This window comes from Hippopotamus amphibius, chromosome 11 (assembly GCF_030028045.1).
Source record: "Hippopotamus amphibius kiboko isolate mHipAmp2 chromosome 11, mHipAmp2.hap2, whole genome shotgun sequence".
Taxonomy (NCBI): domain Eukaryota; kingdom Metazoa; phylum Chordata; class Mammalia; order Artiodactyla; family Hippopotamidae; genus Hippopotamus; species Hippopotamus amphibius.
Genome location: NC_080196.1, coordinates 40,501,329 through 40,522,275, shown reverse-complemented (window position 1 = coordinate 40,522,275; position 20,947 = coordinate 40,501,329). Strand labels below are relative to the sequence as shown.

The window sequence follows — 20,947 nt, the reverse complement described above, 5'->3', positions numbered from 1 at the left end:
GCATTTCCTTCCTCTACTGCTGAAGTGTGTTGGGGCGGGAGGCACCATCCAATAACCATCCCTGGAGGTTTTGCAACCCGATGAGTGAACGCTTTCGGGGCTGAGGGCTGAGCGGCGCCCTCCTCCTTGTGCCTGGCCCTGCGCCGCGGCTGCCAGCGTTCCTAGGGGTTACCAAGCGTGCGCAGAGGAGGGCGCTCGCAGGGCCAGGACGCTGCTCACCCGTCACGGCCTTCTGCACCTCGTCCTGGGCCTGGGGCCTTTACCAGGCTTTGGGGCTGCCTCCTGACGGAGCTCAACAGGCCCAGGCAGCTGCTGCCTGAGCCACCTGTGGGTGTCCCAGCCGCGCCAGGGAGAGACAGCCACATTCCAGGCTCTGGGCTGGCAGGGAGGCTTGGCAGCGCGTCCCGACAGGAAGACGGCCCACGCTCGGGCAGGCCAGCGCTAAGGGGTTCCTCCCCACCACGGGAGGCCCCAGGCTGAGGAGATGGAAGAACAGGTGTTCAAGGGGGACCCGGACACCCCTCATTCCATCTCCTTCTCAGGCAGTGGATTCCTCTCCTTCTACCAGGCCGGGGCGGTGGATGCCTTTCGGGACCTGGCCCCCCGGATGCTGGAGACAACCCATCGCTTTGCCGGGACGTCAGCAGGTGCAGTGGTCGCGGCTTTGGTTGTCTGCGGGATTGAAATGGGTAAGGCCTTTGCTCTGGGTTCCTTGGAGAGATTCCACAAAGCGGAGTCTGAGGATGGCTTGGGGGTACTTTGGGGAACAAAACCAGGCCTTCCGGGTGGCAGAACAGGAAGAGGTGGATTGAGTGGGACAGCATTTGAGGTTGCAGTCTGCTGGGTCCCAGTCACTGACCCACTGGGTGAGATTGGAACCCTTTCTCCCTCAATACCCTAACTGAGATACCCTGTCTCCCAGGTCCTGGGAGAGGGAAAAGTGGTCTCTCTCTCAAATATCTTGGGCTTGAAAGTTACACAATGACACAGGCATACATTGGGGTGAAGAGCTGCTCCTGCCTGGCCTCATTTAAAATGCAAATATCCTTGAGAAGAACAAATTGGCACGTTCATCAACTTGGTGGGGATGCATCCGTCAGACCATCTTCCAGGTTGCTAGAGGTGACAGCCCTGGGGCTGGAGGGATGGCCAGAGAGCCAGGAGGAGGGAAACTGGGAAGGAATATGGGAAGATCTCACTTTGCCTCCTGCACCACTAGTCCAGGAGGCTCTAGGCCACACACCCAGAGGCAGAAGCACCATCCTGTGTAAGGGGAGTGGGCACGTCCAAGCAGCCCCACCCAGCCGGCCCAGACCTGGTCCTAGAGCAGCCCTGGGCTGCCTTGGCTTGGGGAGGGGGTGAGCATTTATTCACTTGCTGCACTACCATTCTGTGCCAGCCTCTGTTCCAGGCACTGGGGACAAAGTCCCCACCCTCATGGAGCAGAAATTCTAGAGAGAGGAGACACATAGTAAACGTTCAAACAAATAGTCTCATGATGTCACGTCAGGAACTGACAAGATCTATGAATGAAATTACAGCAAGAAAGGGTCAGAGAATAAAGCGAGGACTATTTTAGAAAGGGTAGTCAGGGAGGCCCTTTTGGAGGAGGTGACATTCAAGCAGAGACCTGAGTGAAACAAAAGAACAAGCCTTTTGAAGTTGGGAAAGCAAATACTGTTCTTGGTGGAGGAGCAGCCAGGGAGCTTGTGGGGTTGGGGAGTGGTGGATGAGGAGGAGGGAGGTGGGGGATAAGGCTGGAGGGGCAGGCAGGGGCCAGATCGCGAGGGGCCTTGTAGCTGGAGTATGAGCTCTGATTTCGCTCTGGAGAGTGGGGAGCACAGGCCGCTGGGAGGGAGGCAAAGTGGGGAGGCGGCTAAAGAGCACGCGATCCACAGGGATTGGATCCCAGCGCTGGCACTTCACGATGCAGACCTGGCGCAAATTACTGGATACTCTGTGCCTCAGTTTCGGCATCTGTCCAGCTGAGATTCTTATTCTCAGGGTTGTTAAAGGGTTAATGGAGCAAGCCAGTGAGCCGCTTATCACCGTGCCTGGCACATGGCAAGCACTTGCTTTGGGTTTTTCAGCAACCTAGACCCGCTGGGGCAGTGAGATGGAGGGGGCAAGGAAGAAACAAGGAGAGCAGTAGGAGACTGTTGCATGTTGAGGCAAAGGATGAGCAGGGCGGGTGGCTGGGCAGTGAGGACGGTGAGAAGCGGTTGGATTTAGGATACACTTTCAAGGTAGAGCCGGTGAAACTTGCTAAGGGGCCAGCTGCAGTGTGTGAGGAAAGGGTGCGAGCAGGGCCCCTTCCTGCCTGGGGATCTGCACTAGGTGGGAAGTCTTTGTCTCTGTTTTAAAGAATAATGGTAATGCCTGTTGCCTGGGTACCTCTTTTGTGCAAGATAATTTTTTTCTAATAATTCACAAGTAATAAATTCTTTCTCACTGTATAGAATTCAAACAGTGCAAAAGTTTCTAGAGTTTTAAAAAAGCCTCTACTCATTTCCCCTTTGTCCCCAATTCCACTTTCCCTCCTGTAGCCAGTAAAGGGCTCTGCTTGGATCCTTCTAGATTTGTGTGTGTGTGTGTGTGTGTGTGTGTGATGACCTCTGTGAATGTAGCAGTTAATGCTTCAGTCACACCATGGACCCTAGGCTAGGCCTTCAGAAATGGGCTGGAGGGAGGTCCCCACTCCTTGGTCCTGGAGTCACAGCATCCTGCCCTTGGAGACACGCTGCCCCTGGGATTCTCTCTCTTTCCAGGTCCCTGTGTTGTTCACTTGCTCCATTGCTCCCACCCTCCTCATATCTTTAGTTCAACTTCTTTTTTTTTTTTTAATATTTATTTATTTATTTATTTTGGCTGTGCCAGGTCTCAGTTGAAGCACACGGGATCTTAGTTGTGGCATGCAGACTTCTCAGTTGTGGCATGCAGACTTCTTAGTTGCAGCATGCATAATTCTTAGTTGCAGTATACCAACTCCTAGTTATGGCACGTGAACTCTTAGTTGCAGCATGCAGGTGGGATCCAGTTCCGCAACCAGGGATCAAACCCCAGCCCCCTGCTTTGGGAGCATGGAGTCTTACCCACTGGACCACCAGGGAAGTCCCTAGTTCAACTTCTTAAAATACACCATCGTCTTCATCCTCAAGCATTCGAGGACTTTCAGAATTAATTCAAATCAATCAATTCAATAAGTACTGACCAAAACTGACTTGGCCAGGCTGTGACAGATGTGAACAGCGGAGGAGAGGAACTCAGACCCATGAGAAGGACACCTGATGGCCATGTGACCAAGGGCTGAGCTGAGTGCTGGACCACGTGTGTGCAATTGGGAGGGAGGGATGAGATGTGTGTGGGAATTGCTCTTTTCACTCAGCAGCACGTTTATGAGATTGATCCACGTCACTCCAGTGTACTTCATTCATTTTAACTACATGCAATTTACCATTAACCAGCACTTCCTCTGTATCAGGCACTGTTCTAACTCTTGTGTATTAACTCATTCAGTTCTCAAAACAAGCCTCTAATGTGAAAACTATTATTATCTCCATTTTACAGAGGAGGAAACTGAGTCACAGAAGGCTTAAATAACTTGCCTAAGGTCATACAAACACTACTTGGTAAAGCTGATGTCTGAACCTAGCCTGGTCTTTAAGGCACTCTACTTCTTGACAAAAGGTGTCAAGGGTGTGGATGCTGGTTGTGTCGGTACCAAGGTCAGGGAAGCCTCTCTGAGCCGGTGGAATTTGCACACAGACCTGAAGGAGGGGAGGGAGTGAGCCACAAGAATATCTGGGGAAAGCATTCAATGAAGAGAGACACGAGACTTGTATAACAGCCTGTCACCAGTTAGAAGCAGAACAAGAACCAAGACTCGGGGTGCTGACTTTCTTCAATCCTCTTTACCTCTTTTACCTCTTTTGGTATTTATTCCATTAAGACTGTATCACGGTTCATTTAGCCATTCCGTTTTTGTTGTTATAAACAACATTTCAATGAGCATCCTTGTTTGTGTCTCCCAGGCCCACATGGAATGTTTCCCTAGGGTACACATCACATGAACTTTACCACACTTGGCTAAATGACTCTCCGAATTGGTTGTACCAGTTTAACCACTCACGGCATGTACAAGTTCTAATTTCCCCACAATGTCATCAACCCTTGGTACTATCAGACGGCAGGGTTTTTTTTTTTTGGCTGTGCTGTGTGGCTTGTAGTATCTCAGTTCCCCAACCAGGGATTGAACCTTGGCCACGGCAGTGAAAGCCCAGAATCTTAACCATGAGGCCCCAGGGAACTCCAGAGACCGCAGAGTTTTAAGTTAGTCTGTTCATTGTGAAATGATATCTCATTTACTTTGCTTATTTCGTCTGCACATCCTGATAACTAGTGATGTTAAACATCTCGATGTATTTATCGATCACATGTGTCTCCTCTTCTGTAACTTACCTGCTCATGAACTTGTCCTGTTTTTTCTACCATTATCTTTTTCTCTTCAATTTGCAGATGTTCTTTATATAGTCTGTACATGAATCATTTGTCAGTTATGGACGTTGCAGCTATCTTACCCCATTCCATGGCTTGCCTTTTTGTTTTGTTTGACGATGCCTTTTGCTATTCAGAAAATTTCAATTTTGATGCAGTCAGATGTATCAATAAATCTTTTCTGCTTACAATTCGCATTTTAAATCTTTATTACAATGATTTCTTCTATATTTTCTTTCAAAAGTTTTAAAGTCTTGCTCTTTCATATTGAAGTTCACCCATCTGAAATTTATTTTGTGGCTAGATTGAGGTAGAAATAGTTTTTAATTGTGATAACCAATTACCCCACACTATTTATAGGCAGCCCTTTGCACACTGGTTTGAAATGCTGCCTCAGGCTCATTCAAGTTCTTGGAATCCCAAGAGTCTGTCTCTGGAGTCTCTCTTGTATTCCTTTGGTGAATTTGTCTATTTCTGCACCAGATCACACAATCACACTGTTTTGATCACTATAATCTTATAATCAGAGGTACATCATATGTGGCAATCCTCTCCTCCTTTTTCAGTTTCTTCTTCAAATATGGACTCTATTATTCTTGACCCTTATTTCCCCCATGTGAAAAGCTCTATTAGGATTTTGGTTAAAATTATATCTTCCCATTTATAATATAGTCTATCTGTCTCTCTATTTCTTCTGGCCTTTTTTGCCCTTCAGTATAGATTTTGTGTGTCTTTTATTAGATTTATTAGTTTTTGTTGCTATGGGGAACGGGATCTTTTTTTTCTATGGCATTTTCTAACTTCATTGATTATTGCTGATATAAAGGAATGTTGACGGTTTTTGCTTAATGATCTTGTTTTGAGCAACCTCGTGAACATTCTTAATAGTTCTAAAAGTGTCTTGGTAGATTATCTCATTCTTTATGTGTAAATAGTCATGCTATCTGCATATAACTAGAGGTTTGTCTCTTTAACAAAAAAAAATTCTTCAACACGTGGCCCCCAGGCCTCTTTCCTCCAGGCCATCCCCCCTCCTCTTGTTCCCAGTATGGGCTTTTCTGTCCTGAGGTTGTGTTTTGCTCTGTGGAAGCTGAGACTGCAGTGTGTCCATCTTCTGGCGATATGTGCCTAGTTCTGTGATAGGGCCAACTTGGGGGCACATGAAAATGTTTATAAAACACTTAACACAGTGCCTGGTTTTTGTTAGAGAATGAATGTTTGTTCATTCATTTATTCACCTAAGGAGAGATGGTCCCCCTGACAACCCGTGGGAGGATTCAAGATTTCCAATTTGGGGCTAGGAACTTGCCTCAAAGCTGCATTTGCATAACTTTGAAAGATTTTTTTTTTTTCTCATTCAAGAATGGGCATTTGCTGGACTTAATACCCCATCCTCACTTAAGCTACTACTTGACACCTTCCGCTCTATAAAAACTTTTTGGCAAGCCAATTATTCATTCATTCCTTCGAGTGTTTTTTGAGCGTATCCTGGGTCCTGCAGAGGATACAGAGATATAATACAAGAGGAAACTCCACCCATGCCCGCAAGTTGCTTACAGTCTACTCAAACTGGAAGGTAGTAACCAAGTAGTTACAATACAAAAAGTTCCAACTGAGTGTGAGAAAGTTCAAAGGCAGAGGAGTGCAGTGGGAGGGGGCAGACAGCTCCCGTCCTGGAAGGCCTCATGGAAGTGGCATTTGAGCTAGTGCTTGAAAGGTGAGTAGAAATTTGACAGATAAAAACAGGTTGGACAGGAGCTTCAGCTTCTAGCCAGGATGCTGCATGACAACAGGACAAAGTCACCAGGTGGGGAGATGTGATGCCTTCAGGGGATGGTGAAAAGTGCAGGTCCCCTGGTGTCAGGGGTTGATGTGAGAGTTTCAAAAAGGCAGCTTTTGACTCAGCAAGAGTTGTTGAAGGTGGAAAAGGGCTATTTTGGAACATGGGAGGCCCTCAGGCCCATGGAGAGGCTGAGAGGCACCTGGTTGCTGCTGGCGGGTCTCCTTCATTTAGCTTGGTGACTGACAGGACCTGTCAACCTGAAGTCTTCAGACTCCTAGACTGAAACCTACAGTGAGAAGTATTTTTTATATTGTGACCCAGTGTGAACATAAATCTAAAAGAGAAGTTTCATGATAGAATACTTAACCATAGTCTATGCTACAAGTTTGATACTTTCTTCTAGGCATTAAAAAATTCTTCACTTAGTCGTTCTCAGTCTTGCACATCTGAATCACCTGGGAGCTTTTAAAACGTCTGCTGCCCTGGGTACTCCCCCCCCCCAAACTAATTAAATCAGGATCTCTGGGGATGGAACCTGGCACCAGTGTTTATTCAACTCCCAGGTGATCCTGGCATGCAGCCACAGTTAAGCCCCAGTGCACTTTGCAAAACTAAGATGTACTACCTCCCTGAGACTCTAGGACTGTATGACCAGGCAGTTCAAATGGGCTGGGCATTCCATATGGAACCCTGTAAAATGCCCACCACAGTCCTGGACTAATGAAAATTCCGATATCTGATTATTAGTGGAGAATGGATTTTTCCAGGATAGAGAGAAGCAGTTTTACTACAGTGGCTTTAGACTGGACTAGATTCTGTGAATTCCTCTGGCTGGGCCACAAATGAGGAAGATGGACCTTGGTTCAGGGGCTGTCCATCCCTTGCCCTTAGCCCAAGCCCGCATCCAGGCTGCTTCTCAGAGAAGCCTGTGGAGACCCATGGCTCAGAGCCTCTACTGGCTGTTTTTCTTTTGCTGTGGCTTTTCGTATATTCACAAAGTTGTGCATCTAATTATGCAACATTTTAATTATCCCCCAAAGAAACCCCATACTGCTTAGCTGTTACCTCTCAGTTCCTCTATTCAAGTGCCCGACAGCCACTAATCTACTTTCCGTTTCTATAGATTTACCCATTCTGGACATTTAATGTAGATGGAATCATACGATATTTGTCCTTTTGTGTGTGGCTTCTTTCACTTAGCATAATGTTTTCTAGCTTCATCCATTTAGCTTGTGTCAGGACTTCACTCCTTTTTATTGTTGAATAATATTCCCTTGTGTGGATATAACACATTTTTTTAATCAATTTGTCAGGGAATGTACATTTGGATTGTTTTTACTTTGGGCTATTATAAATCACGTCGTTATGAACATCCATGTACATTTTACAAATTTTTAAATAAGGTTTTGTTTTTTGGCTACACCATGAGGCATGCGGGATCTTAGTTCTCTGACCAGGAATTGAACCCGTGCCCCCTGCAGTGGAAGCGTGGAGTCCTAACCACTGGACTGCCAGGGAAGCCCTTAAATAACTTTTTTAAATGGAGAAATTTCAAACTTCTTGGAGAGAATAATATAATGAACCCTCAAGAACCCATCATTTAACTTCAACAGTGATCAACATTTACCACTGGGTTTCATCTGTATACTCCTAACACTGCTTTGTTTTGTTTTTAAATATCATTTTGAAGTAATTTTAAATCTTCAGAGAAGTTGCATGTAACTTCACTAGGCTTTGTTTTCTTGCGGGAACATTTCACAACATGTATCTTTGCAGATAAGGACTGGGAGTCTGAGGAGAAGCCCAGGGGAATGAGGCTGGTTGGTCTCACAGCACAGAACGGTGCTGGGTGGGTACCAGCCTCAGTGGCTGTTCCCCTGCTGAGCTGGAGAGGTGGGGAACGGGGGACTGAGCTTTTAGCTGAGCTCATCAGGTGACTTTGTTTAGGCCAGTACCTCTTACACTGCCTTCTCAACAATGCCAACCCACCAAACACCCAAACCACTGAATAAAATATTAAAAGGGTGGGATTGAGGATTGGGCTGGGATTGAGAGCTCTTCACATCCACGGTAATCTCAAGGTGTGTCATATCTCTGTGCCTTTGCTCAAGCTGCTGCCTCTCCCTGGGATGCCATCCCTTTTCTTCTCTCCTTGTGTTGCATCTCCCCATCCTCCAAGGCCCACTGCAGACATCACATCCTCTGAGAGTCTCTCCTCGTTCCCAGCAGGCAAATGCTTGATGCTCCCACAGCCCGCTCTAGGAGAGCACTCGTCTCAGAGACCAGAATCCCCATGGGATAGAGCCCTTGTCTAGGAGGCAGGCTCTCTGGATTCTGAGAACAAAAGTGTCTACAGTCAGACTGTGAGCCTGGCTTGCCACACACATTATTTCCACATGGTCTTTCAGAGCAGGGTTTAGAAATCAGGGAGGTGGGCTTCAAACCAAAGCTGGTCTGACCCCAGAGTCCAAACTGTGTCCACCTTCCTTTTCCTCTGGTCCCAGAAATCCAGTCAGCAGTGAGCAACCTTGGACAGGCCACCTGAGCCTCAAGCTCAGCTACTGAGCAGTGGGAGGGAATAGAGCCTGCCGAGCCCCCTCACAGCTGGTCTTGGGATCAGCAGTGGGGTCAGTGGTGGTCCCTGTGAACAAGCTTGGCAAACTCTGATTGATGCTGCGCTTGCACTGGTTGGGGTAGCAGAGGTTCAACAAGACACAAGAGCATTGCTCACCCATGTGGCTTTTGCACCCCAGCCCCTCAAGGCTGGTGTGGCGGCTCCACAGAATTAGGACCCAGGTTCCTCCCATTGTGTTACTCATGGTCTAAGAGGGCTCCCCACCACGTCTGCATCCCAGCTACTTGGGAAGGGAAAAGAGGGCACATGTCTTCCCTCTAAGGACAGGCTTTGAAGGTGACACACATCATGTCCCCTCACATCCCGTGGATCAGAACTTAGTTACATAACCACACCTGATTGCAAGAGAGGCTGGGAAATGTAGACTTTATTCTGGGATGCCATGTGTCCAGCTAAAAACTGGAGGTTCCATTGCTAAGGAAGAAGGGGAGAATGGATACTGGGGATGACTAGCAGTCATGGTAACAGTAGCTATAATTGGATGGATGATGATGATGGAAAAATTCTGTCCCTGCCTGGGACCAAGACCATGACTCTGTAACCGCCAGGTCAAGTCCAGTGTGTTGGCTTCAGAGGGGCTCAGCTCTGACCCATCAGCAGGCTGCCTCCTGGCAATGGCATGTGACTGCCCCAGGCCTGCCAGGGGGCCTGGGCAGTGCCTCGCGGCACCCACCGTGTCCCCTACCTCGAATGACCTTCCGTTTTTCTCTCCAGAGATAATACCTCTTCCCAACACACCCTCCCATTTTACCCCACTGGACCTCTTTCCATGATCTTGAGTTTGCCCATAGAATCTGTCCACCTCCTCTAGCACTTGACAGTATCCTGTCTTGTTTCAGACCTTGTGTGTCATCCCATCAACTAGATTGGTTGAGCAATCTGAGATCTTATTGGTCTCGTGGTTCCCACAAACTACTGGTCCAACAAGAACTGCTTGATAGACTCCTGACAATTGCTGGCCATTGGCACGCGTGACACTGAATGTGTCTTTGCAGTTTCTACTTTGGGGTTTACCTGGTATGACTTACAATACTAGAATGTCATAGAAGGAAGGTCAGCGAGTCCAACTCCTCCACTTTATGGATGACTTTGGAAGAGGAAGTGACTGGTTGGAAGTGGACCTCATTTAGGCCAGTGGTTTCCAAACTGAGGTTCTGAGGAACCCCAGGGTTCTATGCAGGCTGAAGGGGGTTAGGAAGAGGGGAGCAGGGAGAGGATACACATTGAAGCCCCAGGGCTTTCCCCAGCTTCAACCAGTACATCCCTGCTATTGTCCATTCTTTATAAAATTTCATTTAAAGAAAGTGTTCCAGTGATATTTTTTCTGTGCCTCTCCTGATCTCCAATGAATTTTTTTTTTTTAATTTTGAAAGCCACTGTCTGAGTCTAATCTGCTTAATGTGTAGACAAAGAAGTGGAGGACCAGATTCTGGCTGAACTTACAGTGATAAAATTCTAGGTCCTAGGGATCCAACAGTGAACAAAACAGTCTGCCCTCATGAAGCTGACCTTCTCTTGGTGAAATCAAGCTGTAAATAACTAAACATACAGAAAAACATCAGCATACATGCTCAAAGGAGAACATAAAGCAGGGGGAGGGTGTGGTGAATGATCAAAGGGTAAAGTTTCAGGTGGGCTGGGCAGGGAGGCCTCTCTGCGGCGGAAGGAAGGGTGGGAGAGCCAGATGCTCTGAGAGCAGCGTGTCCCCGGCTGTGCCATTAGCAGGTGCAACAGCCCTGCACGCAGATGTGCTTGCATTTTCAGAAAGGAAGGCAAGCTGCCTTTCCGGACAGGAAATGGGGTCCAAAAGGACCTTGCAAAGCACCTGAGAGGGTCAGAGGACTGGTCGGGGCCCCCACCGCACAACTGTGGGCACAGCGGGACCCGGCGTGACTCCTCCCCTGCAGACAGGGGCTGCTGCAGGTGTTTCGGTCTGCCTCCCACGCCTGGTCCAGTGCTGCCTGCGGCAGCTCCTGCCACCCCTTCTGAGGCCCCAGACCCACGTGTGGCTGAAGTTACTGTCATTTGCAGGTGGCTCGGGTGTGTTCCGGGTAGCAGACTCACTGGGGCCTCAGGGGCAGATGCTGGGAGGACAACACTGCCTCTGTGAGAAACTTGACTTTGGTGACTTCTTTCCGCAGTCACACGTGTGCCTGTTTTTGTCACTCAGTTGAGGGATGAGATACTCCAGGGTTGGTGGAGAACGCGGCTCCTAGGAACGAGGGGAACTGGGCTGGTGTTTCAGCTCTGCCACTAATCACTGTGGGTCCTCAGCCCACCGGTGACCTGCCTCCCCCCATCTGTAACTTGGGAGTGGGGACACATCCCTTGGACATTACAGTGAGGGACAAAAGAGGTCATGAATGTGGCTGGCACAGTGCCTAGCAAATATTCATCACAAAATAGGTCTGATGAATGAATGTTGAATGAATGGATGAACAAGTGAAAAGAAAATGGTCTTGAAATGGAAAAGCATAGGTAATGCAGCAATTTTCAAACTTAACTGAAGAATGTCCTAGAGAAGTTATTAAACTTATTAAAACAGATTGCTGGACTCCAACCTTGTCTGGTTAATATTTGTTAATACTTTAATTGTGAGCTCATTGGCAAAAGGCCTTGGTTTTTCTATGGAAATTCTGTGTGGCCTGGGCAGTGGAAGGACGGTCTGAGCTGGTTTGCCTTGGCCCTGACCAGGCACCCACGGTTATCAGCAACTCAAGACCAATTTTGATGGTAACCACCCTATAGGTTGTGTCAGTTAAGCTCTAGATCACAGGTAATGCAGGCCTGGGGCTTTGCGTTTTTATGGCAGACTTTGTGTTGTTTCTTGCAGAACTGTGTGCAGAGACAAGCCATTGGCACGGTTCGCTAGCCCAGCAGCTGTTGGAGGGCCCTGGCTTTAAGCAGGGTCTCAGTTCAGCTGCCTCGCACACAGCCCAGAACGACAGCCCCTGACACTGCCAGTCTGTGGTCTACTAATCACAGCATCAGCTTTCTCTCCCATGGCACTGGCTTTCAGTTCCTTCCTCATTTCTGCTCTTTCTTTCTTGTGAAGTCAACCGTGTCTCACGATTTTATTCTATATCATGCTCTTTGTCGTGGTGGCGGTGGTTGTTGAAGATGATGATGATGTCTCTAAAGCTGGAGAGCTTCCTTTTTAGCTCAGCACTCTATTGCTGGAACTAGAAGTCTCTCCAAAGTTCTTTAAGACGAGTAGAACCAGCATTTTTTTCTGTTGCAGGAGCGCGTGTGCGTGCGTGCATGCATGTGTATGTGTCTGTGTGTGTGTGTGTTGCTGAGATATAACCTGAAGTTCAGCTCTGGCTGCTAGGTGCACTTTCAGAATCAAAATGTCTTCATCAAAAATCACTCCCGGAGTTCTCTATCTACCTGAGATGGCAGCATTTTCTGTAGAATGAACTCTGCTCTGATTCACATCGTAGCGTCACACTGATAATACTATTTGTCAGGCATCTGCAGTGTGCCAGGTACTATGCCCAAAGCTTTGCATGAATCATTTGCTTTTATTCTCACAATCCTATCAAGTAGATACTATATTTATACCCATTTTTCAAAGTGGGAAACAGGTGTTCAGAGAGATTAGCTAACACAATGAGCCAAGACTGGAATCTTTCTTAATTTCTACATTTCTATATCCTCTCTAATCATGATTTCAGAAATTGCTTTGTAAGCAACACCCAAGCTTTCCTACCAAACTCCATGGGCCAAGCAATCATTTGCACATTGGTTAAGAAAGTGAGATCAAATTACATGATGTATGCAAAAAAAAAAACACCACCTTTTTGTAAAATGTACAGAAATGACATCACTGTGTGGTGGTGGTTGTACCTCCTACTGCTGTGTTGGAATCCGTATCTTCCGGTTCACTGAAAGTAACTTGTGTTTTACATGTTTAACCTCTCCATCCAAATGGATAAAAATTTATTTTCCCCAAAGAATTCTTTGAACTCAGACAACTGATTGGAAAATCAGGTGATACTCTGAATGTGTTGGTTACACAGTAGAAACATCTATTTGGAAAGCAAGTCATGCAAGTAACCTATGTTGATGCATTCCTCTCAATATAAGCAGATGTTAACTTAGCTCCTGCTGAGTGGCTAGTACTATGTGTCTAATAGCCTTGCTCAATCCATGTGTTTTTGTTTTTGTTTCTTCCTTTTTTTTTTGGCCATGAGGCATGTGGGATCCTAGTTCCCTGACCTGGGATTGAATCCATGCCCCCTGCTGTGGAAGCGTGGAGTCCTAACCATTTGACTGGTAGAGAATTCCCTGTTTTTCGTTCTGTTTTTTTTTTTTTACTTTAATAATAATAAACTTGTTATTTATTCTGGAATAATGATAGATTTACAGAAAAGTTGCTGAGATAGTACAGATAGTTCCATATATCCTTCACCCAGTTTCCCCTAATGTTAGCATCTAATACAACCACAGTACATTTGCCAACCCTCAGACATTAACATCAGTACATTACTATTAACTATAGATTTCACCAGTTTTTCTACCGACGTCCTTTTTCTGTCCCAGGATCCAGTCTGGCATCCCACACTACATTTGGTGGATCCATTTTTAGTCCAGCTCACTTAGAGAGTATTAAAATAGCGATGTTTTCTTTGCTTCTCTTTAGGACCAAATTCAGCAAAGATGGTTGAGCTCTGTTTCCAATTCTACAGGGAAAAGAGGCAGACAAATGATGAATAAATCTCAAGACTGGTTTGACTCTCATTTGAATTAGGAGTTGACCTAAGTGTCACCCACCTCTGTCCTCCTGAGTTCACCACGTAAAGAAGAATCTCCTCTTCAGCCCCAGCTCAGGGTCTTGTGTCCATTAATGTGGGGGCAAGAGTTAGGGCCAGGCTTGACAGAACAAACGGCTCTGTGGTTTGCCCCCTTACAGCCCCCGGTCCAGCGGAGGCGCTGAAGAATTCCACCTTCTTGACCACCAGTTGGGAAGAACCCCAACAGTCCAATAGAGAAGATGCTCTTTGATCTCCTCCTTCAGTTCATTCATTCATGCATGTATTCATCTTTTATCATTCATTGTTAATTTATTCAGCAAACATTTATTAAGTCTATACAGTGTGCCAGGTACTGAACTAAGTGCTGGGGGTATGAGGAGCGGAACAGAAATATGGAACATTAACTAGTTCTTTATTTCATTCTTGAATACCTACTAAGTGTCCGACACTGAGCTAGGCAATCATGGGGGAGAAGGGTGTTCTTTCTTTTTTTTGGCCATGCCTCGAGGCATCTTGATTCCCTACCAGGGATCAAATCCATACCTCCTGCAGTGGACCGCCTGGAAAGTCCTAGGAAAAGGGTGTTCCTGATAGATCCTGTCCTCAAGGAATGCGCCAGCCAGAGAGACAGGACAGACCACTCAAGGCAGCCTGCGATAAATGGTGCAGACAGTAAGGGGAAAGAGAAACTAACAGTGCGGGTGATCAGGGAAGGCTTTAAGAAGGAAGCCCAGATCTTACGCTGGGCTTTACAGTGAAGTCTGCATAGATAGTAAAACATAAATACCTAAACAGAAGTGTGTGTAGCGGGAAGAAAAGCAGGATTGGGCACTGTGTGTTTACTGACGAGAGAAGAGACTGGCCTGGCTTGAGAAGGGGCTCTGGGTGTGCAGGTAGAGGAACATATGTTTGAAGATGTGATTTGAGTTCTGTTGCTCTAAAGAGAGTCTTCTTGGCTCCCAGGGACATCTGAGCCCTTAGGAGATGTGCCTAAACTAAATCCTAGAAAGGCAGGTCCCGAGAGCCTTCGTGGAATGACCCCCCCCTCCCCACCCCCACCTCATCGTGGGACCTGGAGGCTCTAGAGATGAAGGGCATGTCCCTGGTGGAGGCAGTGAGCTGTGGTGGAAAGAACACTGGCTTTGGGGGCCTCAGGAGTTCCAGGCCTAGCTCTGCTGTTCTCCAGTGTGTGACCTTAGCCTACTGGTTGAGCTTCTGTTTCCTCATCTGTAAAGAGGAGATAACCATAGTACCTACCTCAAGGGTGTTGTGAAGATTAAATGAAACTATGAGGCCTCAGAGCCTGCCACAGCATCCGGCACCAAGGAGGTACCGGAGTGGTAGCCAGTAAGAGCAGTAAACGGCTGGGTGGGATTGAAGCCTGTGGTTTCATGAGAACTTCAAGACTCATGTGACGTAGATGGAGGTCTATGTAGGTAGGTAGGTAGCGTAGCTGGGGCAGTGAATACTGCTGGTCAGCAGAAATGAACTTCAATTCCCATGGTTTTGAAAGAGGGAGGCATGGGCATTCCTCTGCAGGGGTGCCCTAATTTGGGCAAATCTCAGATGAGGAGACGCTCTGAGAGGGGCCTTTCTCTTTATAGCAGAGGCTCACCTGGAGGTCCCCTGACTACACACACACACATACACACTAAGGCTGGAGGGTGACTAGCTCACGATACTTGCATTATTGCAATGTGCCCTCAGCAGTGCAGGGAGAGTCTGTAGGGTAGGACAGGCTACAGCCTGGAAGGGGGGCAGCATTGGTTTCTACCTTGGAGCAGAATCCCAAATGGACTTCCGGATTCACCAAAGAAAACAGCGAGAGAAGATCAGGGACAACGGCCCGGAGAACTCTGTGAGAGTCCAGAGAACTTTCTAGATACATTCTCTCTGCCTGTTTCATCTCAAGGTAATCAGTAGATCCTTCAGTGGAAAATTGTGGAGATTGTGCCTGGATCCTGGGGGAGAGGCACACAGGGGCTGGGTGAGGCCCCAGGCCCTGGCAAAAAGCTCCACGGGCACTTTGATAGGGATCCAGGTGATGAACCAGTGGCAGGCACTGCTGTTTCCATGGCAACCTGATATAAGATGATTTGAACCTTTTACGCCAATTTTTTGGCGAACTCTTAGGGTTAGAAAAAGGTCTGTGTGGAATATTGTTATTATGCATAAGTCTTGTTTTTGGGGTTTTGTTTTTTTAAGCGCTTACTAGGTCAGGGTTGTTTTGCTTTCGGCTAAAACCAGTAATGCATTCAGGACAGAGAAGGAAAATGTGAGTTTTCTCATACATTCTAGTTCCGGTTTCTGCTAACATAGACAGTATGACCTAGTGTATATCCATCCTTTATTCATTTCTCCATTCAGCCAGCCAGCCAGCAATTCAGCCATATTTATTGAGCTCACCCTTTATCCTGGGCTGGGTTTCTTATCTGCCAAATGAGAGAATTAGTCTGGTTTAGTATTTTTGACCCAGGCTCCTAGATCCTTAGCAGTTTCAGGACTGCACTTCAGGGCCTTCCTTCCTAGGGTGGGCTGGGGCAGTTGAGCAGGGCCTGAGACCCCACGTGCCTTCAACCCAGAACAGCCCTGTTTTTAGTTATTCTACAATATATATTAGGTTTTCATTTGAGATTTCTTTTGAACAAAGGCTCCTTGACTGAAAAATCGTTGCCCCAGAGGGTCTCTATGGAGGATATAGAAATAAAATGGCGAATAAACAAATCCTCCCCCTCCCTCTCCCTGCGCAGGGGCTCGCTGTCTCTATGAGGATAAACTGAGATTACAAGTGTGAAAACCTGCTTGGGTAAACAACTGTTGTGAAGATAATACTAATAGTAATTATTATAGTGGAGTCGGGCTGTCAAGACATACCCACAGGGACATACAGCCTATAATTCAGCCTACAATTAGGGATCAGGTAAAAGCAGTTGACTCCCAGGGCCTCCACACAGGGACTCGGAGAATTGCATGGCTTTCCTGGGAACGCGACGCTGTTCGCCGACGCCTCCCCGGGGGCTGCCGCGCCCCCGATTCCCCGTTGCCCACCGCTCCAGCAGCTGGGGGAACAGGGCCGTGGTGAGAGGGGCCTCACGGTGATTGGCTGAACTGGAAGTTGTTGCTAGGCTACCAGTCCGCGAGAGACAGGGGGCCTCTAGTCCATCCTGCATGGCAGATTCATCCCGCACAGCTAATTTAATTCAGGACCCTGTGAACGGGATCCCCAGCAGTTTAAATTGTCAGCTGCCAAGTGCCCATCTTTCTAGGATTTAACACTTTAACAAGAGGCTACTTGAGGGAGGGAAAGAGAAGCCCTCTGTTTTTATACTCCGGGTCACCTTGAGTAGCTGCTCCTCTCTCTGGGCCGCACTGTCCTCCCTTGATTTCTGGGGTCATTCATTTATTCACTATTGGTGCATGCATCTATGTTTATTAAGTGCCTACCATTTTCCACACACTATATCCAGTGCTAGGGACAAAGGGATGAATGAGATGGAGACCATCCTTGGCCTCACGAAGGGGGAAACAGTCACTTAAACAAATAAGTAAGATACACATGTATCTAATTATTTGTTTCCTTCCTCCTCAATGATTTTACTAAGCCTCCCTTTTCCCCCACTAAATCTATAGGGCCCCCAAGTTGACAGGGGAAGGAGTGCTGCTGCCAACCATGCCTACACTACATCACACTTAACCCATCCCCTTACTATGCCCTGAAACAGGGGTACATCCTCTCATCTCCACAGTGCTTTTCCTTTGCTCTCCCTTTTTTTTTTTTGGGCGGGGGCGGGGGGCTGCATTCCGTCTTTGTGCTGTGCTGTGGGCTTTCTGGAGCGGGGGCTACTCATTGTTGCAGTGCGTCGGCTTCTCATTGCGGTGGCTTTTCTTGTTGTGGAGCACTGGCTCTAGGCACGCTGGCTTCAGTAGCTGTGGCGCGCAGGCTCCGTAGTTGTGGTTCACGGGCTTAGTTGCTCCTCGGCATGTGGGATCTTCCCAGACCAGGGATCAAACCCGTGTTCCCTGCATTGTCAGGCAGATTCTTAAGCACTGTGCCACCAGGGAAGTCCCTGCTTTGCTTTCTTGAACCCACAAGTGAGCCTGAGCGCACCTTGATAAAGATGTGGGGTGGGGATCATTGTCCCCTGTTCAGATGAGAAAGCTGAAAGCCAGACACATCAAGAAGCCCTGTCCATGGTCACATGGAGAATTACTGGCATAACTAACATTGAGCACTTACTATGTGCAGGCTCTTAAAAAACTATCTTCCTCATAACAACCCAGTAAGGTAAGTATTATTATTTTTCCCATTTTATAGATGGCAAAATTGAGGCTGGAAGAAATTATTTGACTTGCCAGTGGTGACCCAGATAGTATGTGGTAAATCTGGGATTTGAACCAAATCTGCCTGGCTCCAAAGCTTGAGCTATTTCCAAGAAATGGATCTGGTCACAGAAAAGAGTCTCTCAGTGGCTGAGGCTTGGAATGGCTTCCAAATGCCCTTCAAAACCTTCCAGTTCCAGGATCTTATTTATTTTCCTGCTGAAGTTCTTGACACAATAGACTCATAAAACCTGGTGAATTGGCCACACTTATAAATACAGTTAACTCTGTTATCTATCCATCTATCTGTGATGATCTTGCCTTCAAGCTTTTATTGGGTAAATAAGTCAAGTACCTCTTCCCCGTAAGCATCTCCATCGCTTGCTTTGTTGGGTTTTTATTTTCCTTTGTTCACCTACTGAATAAACACAGAACACCCACCAAGTGTTGTGGGAGGCTTGGTGGGTGTAGGTGAGCGTGGCCCATCCCTCCCCTTGAGGAGTTCCCAGCTGAGAGCAAAGTTTCTGAAGGGTCTTCCACGGGCAAAGTGCAGTGATAGACCACGGAGAGACAGAGGACCACAAAGACCTGCCCTCAGAGGATCTCCTTGGTTTGGGAGACAGATCCACAATCAGGTAATACGAAGGTGTCAAAGGAGGTGGGAGGGAGCAGAAGAGGATGTGGCAAGTGTGGGCTGGGGGTGGGAGCAGCCCACCTTGAGTTTCCTATCCTGCTGTGGTCACCGTGGGACCCTGTGTCTCAGAGCCCAGCAGCCTGCAGCTTGGAAGGAGGACGTTAAACAGGAGAAGGTGCTGGAAAGAACAGACATGCACAGAGAAGCAAGCTAAATTTATCCCTCCTTGCAGCACCCAGCAACTGCTATGCTTTACACTTGAGTTTCTATCAACCGAGACTTGTTTAACCAGATTAGTTTTTTTTTTTCCCCTGAGAAAAGAGAGACAGAGAGAGGAAGAGCGAGGCAAAGAGAGACAGAGAAAGAGATAGAGACTCTGAAGGCAAAGATGCACAGAGAGAGACCCAAAGAGAAAGAGAGACAGAGGTAAAGGCATCCTTTGGTATAGAGCCCCAGTGAGCCAGCAGGAAAGAATATCAAACTGGGTACCTGAGTGGGAGCAATCAGACAGTCTCCTGCCCCCTTCCTCCCTGGCTACCTTGATAATTTCCAGATAGCCCCATTTTTCACATGTAAGTATACAGGAGATGTCTGTATTATCTTGGCCACTGCTTTGTCCCTGTCACCCACTACCATCCCTATATAGCTGAGAGTTGACTGTGAATGGATAATATACAAAAGCAATGATTTAAATAGTATTATAAGACTAAATATGCATGCCTTTGACCTAACAGCCCCACCTCCAGGAATTTATCCTACAGAAAATAATTAAGGACACGGGCAAAGAATTTAGCAAGAGATTATTTATTGCGGCGTTGTTTAGAAAAGCAAGGAAACTAACTAAATAGCCAGCTCCTCTCAGGGACTTGCTCAATAAATAATGGTATACACTTACCATAGCTGTGCATGCTGCTCGTAAATTGGGTTATAAATGGGTACTTATTGATATGGAAAGACATGATTTGTTAGGTGAAAAAAGCAAGTCACAGGATAGTATATATAATATGACTCCACTTAAGTATTCTTATAAGTAAGAATAAATATAAAATATATAGTCTAGGAAGACATAAACCAAATGTTAATCTCTGGGTGGAGGGATTCCAAGACATTAACAGTTTTTTCTGTTTGCTCATCTGCATTATAAAAAAAAATTCTTTTCCCACAATGAACATGTATTTCTTGTGCAATGAGAACAAATTTCCTTCCAGTGGCCCCAGCAAGTGCCTCCTGCTGGGAGTCCAGGAGTATATGGACAAGCTGAACCAAATGCTCCTGGCTCTGAGGCATGGTGCTAAAAGAAGGCCACCAACCCTTGTGAGACCACTTCAAGCTGCTCCTTAAGAATTTCCAAAACAGCAAGTCCCCGCCCTGGTTCAACTCCCCATCCGGACTGGTCCTGCAGGAAGAACTCAGTGACCCAACCCCTTGGTATCAAAATGCTCAGTTGCTTCATAACCTACTGGTGGGTTGGTTGCTGCCCTCCCTTGAGGGAAAACAGTTTGTACAAGTTGGTACTTGGTAAAGCTAACCTTACTAAAACTGCAGGGCCTTCCCAGCTAGCCAGGAGCACCCTCCCCTGTAAGGGGATGATGGCTCAGACGCTATGTTGATCAGGTCAGCCCCTGCTACACACAGGCAGCTGTGATTCTGAATGTTGGAGAGAAAAGGCCGTCACCATGGCAACCCAGGCTCACTGAGGCTCTGGGATCAGTCCAACACCCAGGGAAAGAAGGTGGAGTCTGGAATCAGAACAAATATTGCCTGGCTGTCTGACCTCAGGCAGGACACTTACCTTTTCTCTGCCTCAGTTTCTACATCAGTAAAATGATACTGAAGCTCCTTATCCTACCTGCTCCCAGGGTTAATGAGGAATGATGTGTGAATGGTAAAACACAAGAGGGTTAGAGCATCCCTAGCTTTGGTTTGTCCCCAAATTGCTGTGTGTGACCTTGGGCAAACGACTTAACCCTTCTGTGCCTCAGATGCTCTATTTGTAAATAGGGAAGTAACTGTGATGGCTTCTCAGATTTATTGTCAGGCGCCCATGAGAATCCCAGAATCTCAAAGTTGGAAGGAATCTTAGCCCTTACCACCCATGCAGGAATCCCTTTGATAAGTTCTTTGACGAGGTACTTGTCGTACCTCTGCTTGATTACCTCCAGTGGCAGAGAGTTCATGACTGCACAACTTCCCAAGTAGCCATTGTTACGTGACACTAATTGTAAGAAAGTTCTTCTGTATAGGATGTTTTACAATTAAATATTTGTTAAAAAATTAGCAGTTCTTTTCGGAGCTATTTCTCCTCCTGATTTTTCTAGTGGGTT

The 20,947-nt window shown here is 47.0% G+C and overlaps 1 protein-coding gene across 5 annotated transcripts in view; it reads left to right on the top strand.

Annotated features, from left to right (window-relative positions):
* The first annotated feature begins 99 nt into the window (after positions 1 to 99).
* The window catches only part of PNPLA1 (patatin like phospholipase domain containing 1), a 46,159-nt gene continuing 25,311 nt past the window's right edge, over positions 100 to 20,947 (top strand). For 2 of the 5 annotated variants that reach the window (XM_057699441.1, XM_057699439.1), the window contains exon 1: positions 103 to 689. In XM_057699441.1, coding sequence (XP_057555424.1) covers positions 485 to 689 — 205 coding nt within the window. In that variant the 5' untranslated portion in view covers positions 103 to 484. Of the gene's footprint in view, positions 690 to 20,947 lie in introns of all 5 variants that reach the window. The other 3 variants (XM_057699443.1, XM_057699442.1, XM_057699440.1) reach the window with 3 other exon arrangements.